This window comes from Dromiciops gliroides, chromosome 4 (genome assembly GCF_019393635.1).
Source record: "Dromiciops gliroides isolate mDroGli1 chromosome 4, mDroGli1.pri, whole genome shotgun sequence".
Taxonomy (NCBI): Eukaryota; Metazoa; Chordata; class Mammalia; order Microbiotheria; family Microbiotheriidae; genus Dromiciops; species Dromiciops gliroides.
This window is the reverse complement of record NC_057864.1, coordinates 309,542,691-309,555,690: the sequence shown is the minus strand read 5'-3', so window position 1 is coordinate 309,555,690 and position 13,000 is coordinate 309,542,691. Positions and strand designations below refer to the sequence as shown.

Here is a 13,000-nt window from a genome sequence, read left to right as displayed (position 1 = left end):
TGGACCTGAAAGCACAGAAGTATAGGAAATAGGGAATTGAAATTGAGCGAGCATTGATTAAACACTGGGCCAGATTTTGTGCTAAATTCTAGGTACAAAGAGAAAAGAGTCCCTGCCCTTGAGGAACTCTCATTCTAAAGTTGGATATAATGAAATGAATGAGTACATACAAGTTTGATAGTAGATAGAAGATGATCTCAGATGGGAAGGCACTAGTAACAAGGAGGAAGTGGGAGAGGCCTCCTTTAGAAAGAGGTTTTTGACTTAAGCCTTGAAGCAAGCCACAGTATACAGGATATGTTGGATGAGTGAGAATGAGGAAGTGAGGATGATACCATGGTTCTAAGTTTGGGTGACTGGGAAGATGCTGGTCCCCTCAACAGTAATTGGGAATTTAGGAAGGGGAGCAGTTTGGGGAGAATTATAATAAATTTGGTTTTGGACACGTTGAATTTAAGATGTTTGTGGGGCATCCAATTTGAGGTGGTCCAATAGGCACAGTTAGAAATGGGAATGGAAATGAGGAGACGGATTAGGGCTGGATAAGTAGATTTGAGAATCATCAACATAGAGGTGATAATTGAATCTGTGGGAGCTGATGAGATCACTCAGTGAAATAGTACATAGAGCACTATTGCATGGAGCATCATATGCCTGGAGTCAGGAAGATCTGAGTTAGAATTCTGCCTCAGTCACTAAGCTGTGTGATCTTGGGCAAGTCACCTAACTTCTGTCAGCCTGATTTTTCATTTATAAAATGGAAGTCCTAATAGTATTTATCTCTCAGAATTGTTGTGAAGATCAATGAGATACTATTTGCAAAGGGCTTAGAACAGTGCCTAGCACATTCTAGGCACTTAACGAATCCTTCCCAACCTCCCTTCCTTCCTCCCTCCTTCCCTCCTCTTCCTTCCCTTCTCTTCCTTCAGTCATCCTTTTTCTCCTTTATTTCTTTTTCCCTTTCCTATTTTTCTCCATCCCCCTTTTAAAATGGAGATTCCAGGAGGAAATCAATAAGAGGAGCAGGCTGCAGGGATAGAGGTATTTTCCAGGGGGAGAGGGCTGCTGGAGCTTGGTGGAGAAGCCCAGAGAATCAGGAGTGTATCTGGAAGATGGGTGAAGACCAAAGCTAGAAAAAATTTCTTGTCAGTAGTAGGAGTGGGAGTTGCTATATTTATTTATCTCATTTTAATTAGTCCTACATATCTTACCATGGCAATTTCATGAAAAGAATTGTTTAGTATTTTATTGACACAATTTGATTTGGAAATGCTTGTTTTGCTCTATATTATGCTGATTGAGTTTACTTTTACTCTAGGTACAAAAGGAAGTTACTTCTGCATCACCCTGGATGTAACTAGCTGGGATCTGGACCCCCCAAAAAACAGTTGAAACCTGCCATACCACTAGTACAGAAGAGATATGATACATTCTATTCTTCCCTTGTATATTTTTGTAAATATCATGTAATTCAGTGTCTGAAAATATATTGCTTTTCTGTTTTAATAAAGATTAACACAAATGAAATTTCATCTTCTCCAAATCATACTTCTCTTTGGTATTGCAGTTTTCATTTTGGTTTAAGATTTGTGGTATTGGGGCAGCTAGATGGTGCAGTGGTTAAAGCACTGGCCCAGGATTCAGGAGTACCTGAGTTCAAATCTGGCCTCAGACACTTGACACTTACTAGCTGTGTGACCATGGGCAAGTCACTTAACCCCCATTGCCTAAAAAAAAAAAAAAATTGTGATATCAGCAGTGTAGGGAACTTATGTTTAAGAAATTCCTATTCCCATTGCAAATGGGCAACTGTTTTACATTGCAGAGTCTTAGTTTCTCTGAACACCAAGAAAGAAAGTGACCTACTTAGGTTTTCACAGCTAATATCTGTCATAGATAGGACTTGAACCCAAGTCTTTCCTGACTTCAAAAGCTGGCTCCAAATGCACTGGATCACATTACCTCAGTGGCATTGCAATTTTTATGGAGCAAATGTAGAAGATAAAAATATACCTGTTTGACATGACAGTCGACAGGGAAGCTTCCATTCCAGCGGGGAGACAGCATACAAAGAGAGGAAAATTGTAGATGAACAGGTCTAGGGCTCTGGAAGGTACAGATCCCACTGAAGACTGATTGATCCACAGGCTGCTTCAGCAGGGCATATGATAAGTACCCAATTAATTCAATACAAAGAACGTGCAAAGTGAATTCAAGATGGAGAGAATAACTGAGGAGACTAGAAAAGGTCCTGCTTACAAGGTGGCTCCCAAACTGTGTTTTGAAGGAAGTTAGGTTTTCCAGGAAGCAAAGGTGAGGAGAAATGGCAAATACCATTTTTCCTCCTCACTGGAATTCTTCCTTGGTGACTTCACAATTTCTTTTTTGAACATTTCCCATTCTTCCTGGCCTGACTTCCCTTGAAACATTTGACTCCGTGGCATCCTAAGCCTGTATTACTTCTACACTTCTGTGTGTGAAAAATGGGCAGAAGATAGAAGCAAGGCCCAGGCACAGTGTTGGAAGGTCCTGTAAAAATAGTTTCAGATGTGCTACAATTCAGTGAGCTGAGGCTGTGGAGGGAAGCCAAGGACAACAAAGAGAGGGTTTGGTTTGGGGGGCAATTTGGGAAGGAAAATGAGGATCAAAGGGGATACATACAGTGGGAGGAACAATAACTAAAAACAAAAGGAAGAGTTGCTCCATTTTGAGTCTCATTTTGCTTCTTTTTGCTGAGGAAAATTGGGAGGGACAGAACAAAAACAAGGGCTTCATGCCAAAGATAAAAAAGCACTTAACTGCCTTCAGTTGATTCACCTGGTGCAGATGAATTTCCTCTTCCATTATGGGGGGAACCAACCTAGAAGATGTTAGTACAGAGTCACACCGGTGATATTTCAAAGATTATAGAATACAGACAGGTAAGGAACCGTAAAAATGGAGAAGGGCAAATATCTCATTTTTCAGAAAAGGGGAAGACAACCTAGTCTGTCAATTGTAAACCAGTGAGCTTGAGGAGACTCCTAGGAGAATTCTGGAACCGATCATAGGAGGGCAATGATAGATAAACAGGACCCCCTGCTGTGCCTGCGGAACATGTGTTGAGCTGCCCCGATGCTTCTTGCTGGTCACATGTCCTTCAGTGCTAAAGGACTTGCATGCTTTGGGAAGACAGTATAATATGGGTGATCCCTTGACCTTTCTACCTTGTGACTGCTGTGGGGGTGTGGGTTCCTACTTCAATTAAAAAGGAGAAACAGTTTCTACTTTCTCTTTTTTCTTTTCTTTTTTTTTTTTTTTTGCAGGGCAATGAGGGTTAAGTGACTTGCCCAGGGTCACATAGCTAGTAAGTGTCAAGTGTCTGAGGTCAGATTTGAACTCAGGTCCTCCTGAATCCAGGGCCGGTGCTTTAACCACTGTGCCACCTAGCTGCCCCTCTTTTTTTTCTTTTTGCATGTAACATTTCTTCTGCAGGAAGTCCCACAAGGTGTTCAAGAGACATAATAACAAGGTGCCTGTTAGTATGACAGAAGACGTGTCATTTCTAGGCAAGCCCTTGATTGAGTCTTGGGTTGTCTCTTCTATTTTGTTTCATTCCTGAATGTAGCCATCCTAAGATGACTGTTTCAAGCCTTGAGGTCAATCTTGTGAGTCTGAGAGGTTGGGAGCTTCATGCCTCCTTGGTGCTAACTGCACTTCAGGAAGAGCTCCAGCTACTACTCTAATGCTCTTTGGAAAAAAATGACCACATACTGGAGTATGAACCCAACTTCTGATCTGGCTCGCTAGAACATACGGACCTAGAGGTGAAGGTGAAATACCAATTCAGCAGTTCCACAAAATACTTAACATTTTGTTACTTTAAATGTCAGCCTCCCAAGAGAATATAATGTGTGGGGACCAATTTTTAATTGGGGAGTGTTAGCTAAGCGGCTTACCGAACCATTGGGGCAAGGAAGGAGACCGGCAGCCTCCCTCAAAACAGAACAGGCTTGGGGCAGCTAGGTGGCACAGTGGATAGAGCACTGGCCCTGGACTCAGGAGGACCTGAGTTCAAATCCGACCTCAGACACTTAACACTTACTAGCTGTGTGACCCTGGGCAAGTCACTTAACCCCAATTGCCCTGCAAAAACAAACAAAACCAGAACAGGCTTTATTTTAACAAGAACGAACTTAAAAAAAACCCACACAAACAGGATCAGTAGGATCAAGGGAAAGGAAATAAAATGGGTAAAGGGAAATTATACAACCTGAAAAAATACCACCTACCAGGAATCAGCTGAGAATACACAGACTCGCTCCTGTTGCCTTCCAGCTTCCAGCTAGAATGGTGACTTCTCCCAGTTCCCCAAAACCCCACACAGCCCCCAACCAATTGGCTAGCCACTCTGACAGTCACATGACTGCCCTCACTAGGCTTCCAATCATTATAATTTTGCCAGGCCCATGTAGGCGTCAGCAAGTGGTGATGACGTGAGGTGCCAGAGCCCTGGCAACAGCTACAACCAGTGGGTGGAGCACCATGCAGTTTTCGGAGCCCCAGACCAGTGCGCACGGAGGCATAAAAACCTCAAATAACAATTAATTCTTTACAGATGGTAGTTGCAAATAACTGTCTGTATTTGTTTAAAGATTGCTCAAGGTTACCTGCAGTGTGTGTGTGTGTGTGTGTGTGTGTGTGTGTGTGTGTGTGTGTGTGTGTGTGTGACCATTTCTTTGTGTGGTGGAAATAAATAGCTGGCCTATACTTGACTTACATTATACATTGAATACCTTTTTACTACCCCATTTCAGAAAGACCATAGGCATCAACCAAACTTAAGGTTTTTAAGGTATAGGTGATTTTTCCTAGGACTCCACAGTGAGGAGCAAAAAAAGCAAAATCATTAAAGAGAACAAGTGACCCCTCTATTCAGACGCCAGGCTCTTCTAAGACTGAATCTTAGTCCATGTGTGGGTGGCTCCAGAGCTGAGAGAAGATTCTTAATGGAGAGGAAAAGAGTGAGAATAAGAGTTTCCTTAAACCTGAAAAGTTGTCTATGTGGGACTTATTTTATTATTACTCACTCATTTAAGTTGTGTCTGATACTTCATGACCTTTTTGTAGTTTTCTTGGCAAAGATATTGGAGTGGTTTGCATTTCCTTCTCTGGCTCATTTTATGGTTAAGGAAACTGAGGCAAACAGATGAAGTGCTACTCACTGAACCATCTAGCTGCATGTATTACATAAGGCTAATCTCATATATTTTTCTTTTTTAAAAAAATAGAATTACTAAACTAGTAGATGAGAAAATGCTATAGATATGGTTGGCATATCCTTTTAGCCTTTTAGTAAAGGCTTTTTTGCAAATTAGATCATTCTTGTGGAGGAGATACTAGACATTAATGTAATTAGATGGATGACTGGACTCAAAGAATAGTCAAATGTTCAGTGGCATTATGGCTTGAGGTATCTGGAGTGGAGTACCTAAGAGAAGTACTTTTCCTTTCTTGATTTTTAGTTGCCCTAGGGATCTGTTCTTGGTCCATTGTTGTTTAACATCTTTATCACTGACTAGATAAAGGCATAGATAGCATTCTCAAAAAATGATATAATGTTTGGCCACAGGGGATAACTACTACACTGGACAACAGAGTCAGGGTCCAAAAAGATCTTGATAGTAGAGCATTGGGCTAAATTTTAATAAGATCATATTTGATTGGGTCAAATAAAGTCATTAAAGGGCACAAGAAATCAATTTCACTGGACAAGCTAGTGGAGACAGCCATTGTTCTGAAAGTGATCTGCGGGTTTTAGTGAACTGCAAGTTCAATATAACTTGGTAGTATCAGATGGCAGCTAAAACTAATTTGACTTTTGTCTACTATTAAGAGAGGCATAGTTTCCAGGAAAAGGGAATGGACAGTTCTGTTGCACTTGACCTTTATCTGGAGTATTGTGTTCAGTTCTGGACACCTTAATTTGAAAAGGATTTCGATAAGCTGGAGAGGATCCAGATGAAGGCAACCAGTTGGTGAACGACTTTTAGTACATGTCATATGAAAAGCAAATGAAGGAATTGGGTGTGCATGTCAAGTATTTGAAGAGCTACCTTGTGTAGGAGAGATTAGATTTATTCCATTTATCCCTAAAGTAGCAGAACCAGGAGCAGTGAGTGATTTTCAAAGAGGCAATTTTAGGCTCGATGTCAGGAAATATATCCTTACAATTAGAACTTCCCAAAGGTGTAAAGGACTCTTTTGAAAGGCACTGGGTTTCCATGTAGGAGTTCTTCCAGCAGAGTTTGTATGCCCAGTTGTTGGGCATGTCATAGTGATGTGGGATGGAATTAGGGTCAAATTGATCATGAGTCATCCCAAAAGAATTACAAGACTCAGTGACTCAGTTTCCCAAGTTTTATTGCAATACTGTGAGTGACCACAGGGAGATAACCAGAATAGTGGAAAGGTATCTTTCAAATAGTGAAAGAAAAGACAGTTATATTTATAGTATGGATAAATTGATTATCAGTCTCATTATAATAATCTCCACCTTTGGGAGGTACAGAGGTAGGTTTATCCTAATTTGGAGTTCCTGGGGTCCTAAGCTAACCTCCAAGGTGGGTACCTTTTTCTGTGGAGGTGCGTTTTGGGGGGTTATACATCATAAGGTGAATCTGGGGACAGATTTGGCCTTTTCTGCACATGTCTCTTTTTGATTCCCATGGCTAGTTTCAAATCATCTTCATTCCTAGTCTAAATTTCTATAGCCTGTCATTTAGTCTAAGGTCTTCATGGCCTCTCTCCTTCTGTTCCCATTATGGGTACTGATTTATGTGGGTAAGAGAACTTAGCATCCTGACTTGTAAGTTATCCATTAACAGTGCTTGGAACATAGTAGGCACCTAATAAATGCTTGTTTTCTTCCTTTTAATTAAAATGTAATCATCATTTCCCCCTCCCTTTTCCCTCCTTCCACTCTACTGGGGAGGAAAAACAAACTGGGGGAAAGAAAATCCCTTGTAACCAATATCCATAGCGAGGCAAAAGAAATTCCCTTATTGGCTATGTCCAGACATATCTTTAAAAAAAAATCGAATTGTGTTGAATTTGTATTTGAGGAAGAGGGTATAGGTAATTAACACCTTGTGATGAATAAAGTAAAACCAGGAACCTTTTTTATGCTACCTACTTGTGTTTATTGCTGCTGTTGGTATCTTTGCTAATATGTTTCTGCCCAACACCCTGGATACATGCCTAGCTAGTCTGCTGCTATTTTCCAGAAATCTAAAACTATCATATTGTTTCTGTGGAATTTTGTATTAAGATCCCAGCAACTGGCACAGTTTTCTAAGACTGCTCAGTATTGTAATTCCTGAATTCTTAGCCAAATGGAAGTTGGGGGATTTTCCCAAATTAATTCATTCAAGTCTTTCCCCTAGCACAGATAAAGATTGACTATATGTTTGAATTCTTTCTACTACTTAAAAAAAAAGGGTATTATGATCATGCTTAAGCAGTCAGGTTTTCCATTTTAGTTCCTTTCTTTGCCAAGATACTGGAGGATGCCTTCTTTAGAAATGTATTCATGAGGTGGCACACTGACAATTGAAAAAGAGGTGAAAAAAATGGGTGTGTTTGCTTTCCACTTGGTGAACGGATGACTATCCTCATGCATGGCACAGGACAAACTCTCAGGTTGTTTTTGAGCATCCAGTACATCCCTCTGGAGTATTCTTATAAAGAATTCACTTGCTTTTCTTTTTTTTTTCTTAGCAACAAAAATTTATTTTATTTTCCAGTTGCATGTAAAGGTAGTTTTCAACAAGATTTAGAGTTGAATTCACTTGCTTTTCATTTCATCTGTTTATTGCATAATATGGTGAACTTTGTATACCAAGTTTGTAAAGAAGCTACATAAGCCTGGAACAAGAACAAACACATACGGCAAGATCTTATTTGGATTCTTTCAGCAAGAATTTGCACTTGTACAATGTGAGGAAAGAGAATGGTCTCCTCTCAATAAAGACATAATAGGATTCAAATTACCTGTTTGAGGACAAAGGTCTCAGTCCCCCTCCTTCCCCTCCAGCAAACAGATCACATGGTTCAAGTAGCTCTGAGCTGGTCTCTATGAGGTCCTCTTTTGGGTTGTGTCCATATAAGGGAAGATTGAAGAAATGTCCCTGTGTCACCTTCTCTATCGGCTAAGAACCCAAAGAATAATTATGGAAATAAGGGTTAAGAATACTGCCTTCCAGGGGCAGCTAGGTGGCGCAGTGGATAGAGCACCGGCCCTGGACTCAGGAGTACCTGAGTTCAAATCCGGCCTCAGACACATAACATTTACTAGCTGTGTGACCCTGGGCAAGTCACTTAACCCCAATTGCCTCACTAAAAAAAACAAAACAAAACAAAAAAGAATACTGCCTTCCGTTTAGCTAGTTTTTGCCCGTAGATTGTAACCCTTGAGTAATCAACCAGTAATGAAAAAAGGGAGGGTCTATTTGTGTTAGGGACTAGGGGTTAAAATGGGGACTGCAAGCCCCCATTCTTTGCACTCACCAACAGTACACTGGGGTGCTTTTTCTCTCAAGAAAGAAATAAACGAGCCTTTGATACATCACTGCGTGCTGAGTTCCAGAGAAATAATTGAGCAGGGGTCGTTTTCCTCTCATATAAGTGCTTTTGTAAATTAGTACACTAACTACCATGACTTGCATGAGCTCCTGAATTATCTAGGTAAAGGAGAACTATATAAGGACTGGGTGTATTGATTAATTACTTGACAATCCTTTGCAGTGACCAAGAGTAAACCTAGCTGGACATGCAAAAAATGGGTAACTGAAGTCAATTACACTCATATAAGCATTGAAGCAGATCCGGAGCCATTTGGTGGTGGTGGTTTATGGACCTTCAAGAGAGATTTCTATCTTCAAAGACTTACTGCAGGTTATGAGACTATGAACATATCCTGTTTATGGTTTTTTTTGGAAATAACCTTTTCTTCAGCAACTCCCCTAACTTTGGTTATGGGGCTCTCAGAATTATTCTGGTTTTTTTCAGAGATCTTATTAAGATATCTCCTAATCAAGTCTTTTTTATTTATTTATTTATTTATTTATTTATTCATTTATTCATTCATTCATTCATTCATTCATTCATTCATTCATTCATTCATTCATTCATTTATTTATTTATTTATTTATTTATTTTCAGTGAGGCAATTGGATTAAGTGACTTGCCCAGGGTCACACAGCTAGTAAGTGTTAAGTGTCTGAGGCCGGATTTGAACTCAGGTACTCCTGAGTCCAGGGCCGGTGCTCTATCCACTGCGCCACCTAGCTGCCCTCCTAATCAAGTCTTGAACTATGAACTGCTTATCAGGAAAGATGCCTTCTGATTTGTGTATCAAAGGCCATATCCTTGACCCCTTGAATTCCTTACTTCCTCTCCCCTTGGGAATGGGACCCACTGACTTCCCACCTTTCCCTCAAAATTTCTTACCTGCCTTTGTTTAAAATGTATATCAATCCCCACAATCTGTTACTAGATGTCTTGTTCTGTATGGGCTGGATAGTACCCATGCAGCATGGTAAATTTTTCTTTTTTTTTTTTCCTACTTAATAAAATCTTTCTCGAATTTCACAGGCACTGCCTTTCTCTGGTTTCTTCCCCTTTTATTAAAAAGGGATTTAAATCTTGAGAACTGGCCTTTGTGTTTTTTGGTCCTGAAGTGTATCCTTATTCATAAAGCAAAGTCCTTTTATTGGCTGAATTTTTAATGGCTTAAACAAACTAGTAAAGGGAGATTTTTGTTTAAAATTTTCTCAATAAGTGCATATACATCCATTGGCACACAATTAGCAGGTAAATAAGATTATTTTCGTTCGTTAAATTTTTAAAGGATCTCTTGAAAGCAATCTAGTACTTTGTCAGCTTAGGTCCAGTTACTATTTCTATGTGAAACAGAAAAGCATTATCTAAAAATCATGTCTAGCTCAGAATTTTTCACTATTTAATGCTTTTGGATCCCAGTTAGTCCAAATGAGTAAGCTTTTACTTAAAAAAAAAAGATAACGATGGGGTGTTATCTTTGCATTTAAGAAATTTATATTTCAAAAATAGCATTACCTATGTTGACACTGTTATCTATATAAGGATAACTGAAAAGTTAGTACTCTTAATTCTGGAAAGATGAAGACTGAAGGGTATAAGTTTAAAGATATTAAGATTGGGAAAGGCCTAGATAAGGTGAAAATGGAGTTGCCTATCAAGTTCTAGATTTGTAGACGTAAGGAGTAGCCTTTGAAGCGTGAAGTACAGATAAAAGAAGACACCTGAACTAATTACCCTAAGAGTTGATGTTGTGGGGAAAATAGGGTAGAGGGTTTGGGGTCCTTAGGAATTTATCTTTAAAGAATTACACCCTCTTGCACACAAATCCTATAGAATAAGATAATAGTTTATTTAGGGGCTGGGGAAGTGTGAGAAAATGGGTAGTTGTCTTCTCTCAATGGGGATATAACAGTCAATCATACTCCTCCTGACCTGTTTTTAGGACAAAGGTTTCAGATCCCCTCCTCCCCGATAGGGCTAACAAAATCACATGGTTCAAGGAGCCCTGGCCCCTATAAGGTCTGCTCCTGAGTTGTGTCCATATAAGGAAAATAAGGTCCACTCCTGAGTTATGCCCACATAAAGAAGAGGGATGGGAATACTGTTCCGATTAGCTAGTTTTTGCGCGTAGATCGTAACCCTTGAGTAATCAGACCAATGATGAAAAAGGGGAGGGTCCATTACTAGGGTTTAAAACAGGGCCTTCAAGCCCCCTTTCTTTGCACCCACTAGCTGCACACTAGGGTCCCTTCTTTTCATGAGAAGGAAATAAAAGAGCCTTTGTCACATCACTGCTGAGTTTCTGAGAATTATTGAGAAGAGGATTGTTTTTCCTCACAGGAAGGGAAACCAAGAGAGAAATCCTTGAACTTCTTCTTATGGGGAGAAGGCATGGCACAGAGCATGGCTCTGAGATACCAATATCCCTGAGCAGGAGACAGGCAGGTACTTTTATAGAGGACTGATGGGGGCGATCATCTGACTGTGGAAAGTTCCCTTATGGAGGACCATCCCCCACAGGTGGTGGCTGGGGGAATTTGGTGAGGGGTGGCTGTGGATCTCTCAAGCCATCTCTCTCCTCCTCCTGCCACAAAGGCAACAGCCTCACCCAATCTTATCTCCCCAGGGGTGAGGGAGACTGGAATGAAGGGTGGTGGTCCTGGAGCTAGCTCAGTCCTGATCTGGTTCCACTTATCTCTTTAGGTGTGTCTGTCTTTTGGTTTAGTTTCTCAAGGAGAAGGTTCTTTGATGTACCCCAGAAAACTTCTTCTGGGGTGGCCTGGGCCCATAACAGTTGACAAGCAAAAACATAAATAAAGGTCATCCTCATTATCTGTATTTATTATATCTTCCTAAAGTTCGTTTGGTCTAGACATGTCAGTTTATTAGCATAGAGAGAAAACGCTCTACTAATGTAGATTAATGACTGTTTTATAACTTGTGATTTATAGAGTTGCATAAGGTATTTGAGTGGTTTAGTGACTAGCTCAGGATTATACAGACAGGATGGGTTCAAGTCAGGGCCTGAACCCAGGTCTTCTTGGACCATGGCCCAGTTTCTTTCTTTTTTTTTTTTTTTGGTGAGGCAGTTGGGGTTAAGTGACTTGCCCAAGGTCACACAGCTAGTAAGTGTCAAATGTCTGAGGCCAGATTTGAACTCAGATCCTCCTGACTCCAGGGCCGGTGCTCTATCCACTGTGCCACCTAGCTGCCCCATTCTTTCTTTTTTAAAATTAATTTTTATTACCTCTCCCTCTCCCTGCCCTCCCCTTCACTGAACAATTTTCAAAAAAAATTAAAACAAAATTCTTGGAACAAATACACATTGACCTTTGTCTAGGTCAGATGAAAGTGAGGTTCATAGGATACCTGATTCCCCCCCACCTCTTTCTTCATGATTAAAATCTTTTCACCTTATGTACTCACTTCCTCCTCCTCCAATAAAATCCCCTTTCTCTCTCTCTTTTTTAAAAATTAATAAAGTATTTTATTTTTTTCCGTTACATGTAAAGATAGTTCTCAACCTTTGTTTATACAAGCTTTACAATTTCAGATTTTTCTCCTTCCCTCCCCTCCCTCTCCCCTCCCCTAGACAGCAGGTAATCTGATATAGGTTTTATATATATATATACACACACACATAATAACATTAATCCTATTTCTGCATTAGTCATGTTATAAGAGAAAAAAAAATCAGAGCAATGATGGAAAACCTCAAAATAGAAAAAAAACAACAGCATCAAAAACAAAAGAAATAATATGGTTCATTTAGCATCTATACTCCGAAGTTCTTTTTTTTTCCCCCTGGATTTGGAGATCCTCTTCCATCACGAGTTCCCTGGAACTCTTCTGTGCCATTGCATTGGTGAGAAGAATATAGTCCATCACAGTAGATCAACACTCAATGTTGATGTTACAGTGTACAATGTTCTTCTGTGGTTGGTGATAGAACTTTCTTCCTTAGAGAATTAAGGGTACAGGACAAATTCTCTCCTCTGTTTGGATAATCCAGAATCAGTCTTGCTAGGAAACTCCTCTGAGACATCTTATTGTACCCATATGTGGAACTGGGTAATTGAAAGACTAGAAAACCATTGGCTTCTGTTTATAGGTAAGCAGCATCATTCAGCAAATACTTAACCTCTGGGGACATACTTTACTCTATGCAGTGGATCTATCCTCAATGATTTATCTTTTCTTTGTTTTTTCTTTTCTTTTTTTTTTGAGGGGCAATGAGGATTAAGTGACTTGCCTAGGGCCACACAGATAGTAAGTGTCAAGTGTCTGAAGCCTGATTTGATCTCAGGTCCTCCTGAATTCAGGGCCGGTGCTTTATTCACTGTGCCACCTAGCTGCCCCTAGCTTTTCCTTTTTTACCCCATTTCTCCCTGAAGTAGCT

The 13,000-nt window shown here is 40.1% G+C and overlaps 1 protein-coding gene across 1 annotated transcript in view; it reads left to right on the top strand.

The window, feature by feature from the left end:
- SNX14 (sorting nexin 14) overlaps positions 1-1,518 on the top strand; it is a 116,925-nt gene extending 115,407 nt beyond the window's left edge. Inside the window, 1 exon segment of the mRNA XM_044003041.1 lies at positions 1,319-1,518. Coding sequence (XP_043858976.1) covers positions 1,319-1,357 — 39 coding nt within the window. The 3' untranslated portion in view covers positions 1,358-1,518.
- Positions 1,519-13,000: the final 11,482 nt, after the last annotated feature.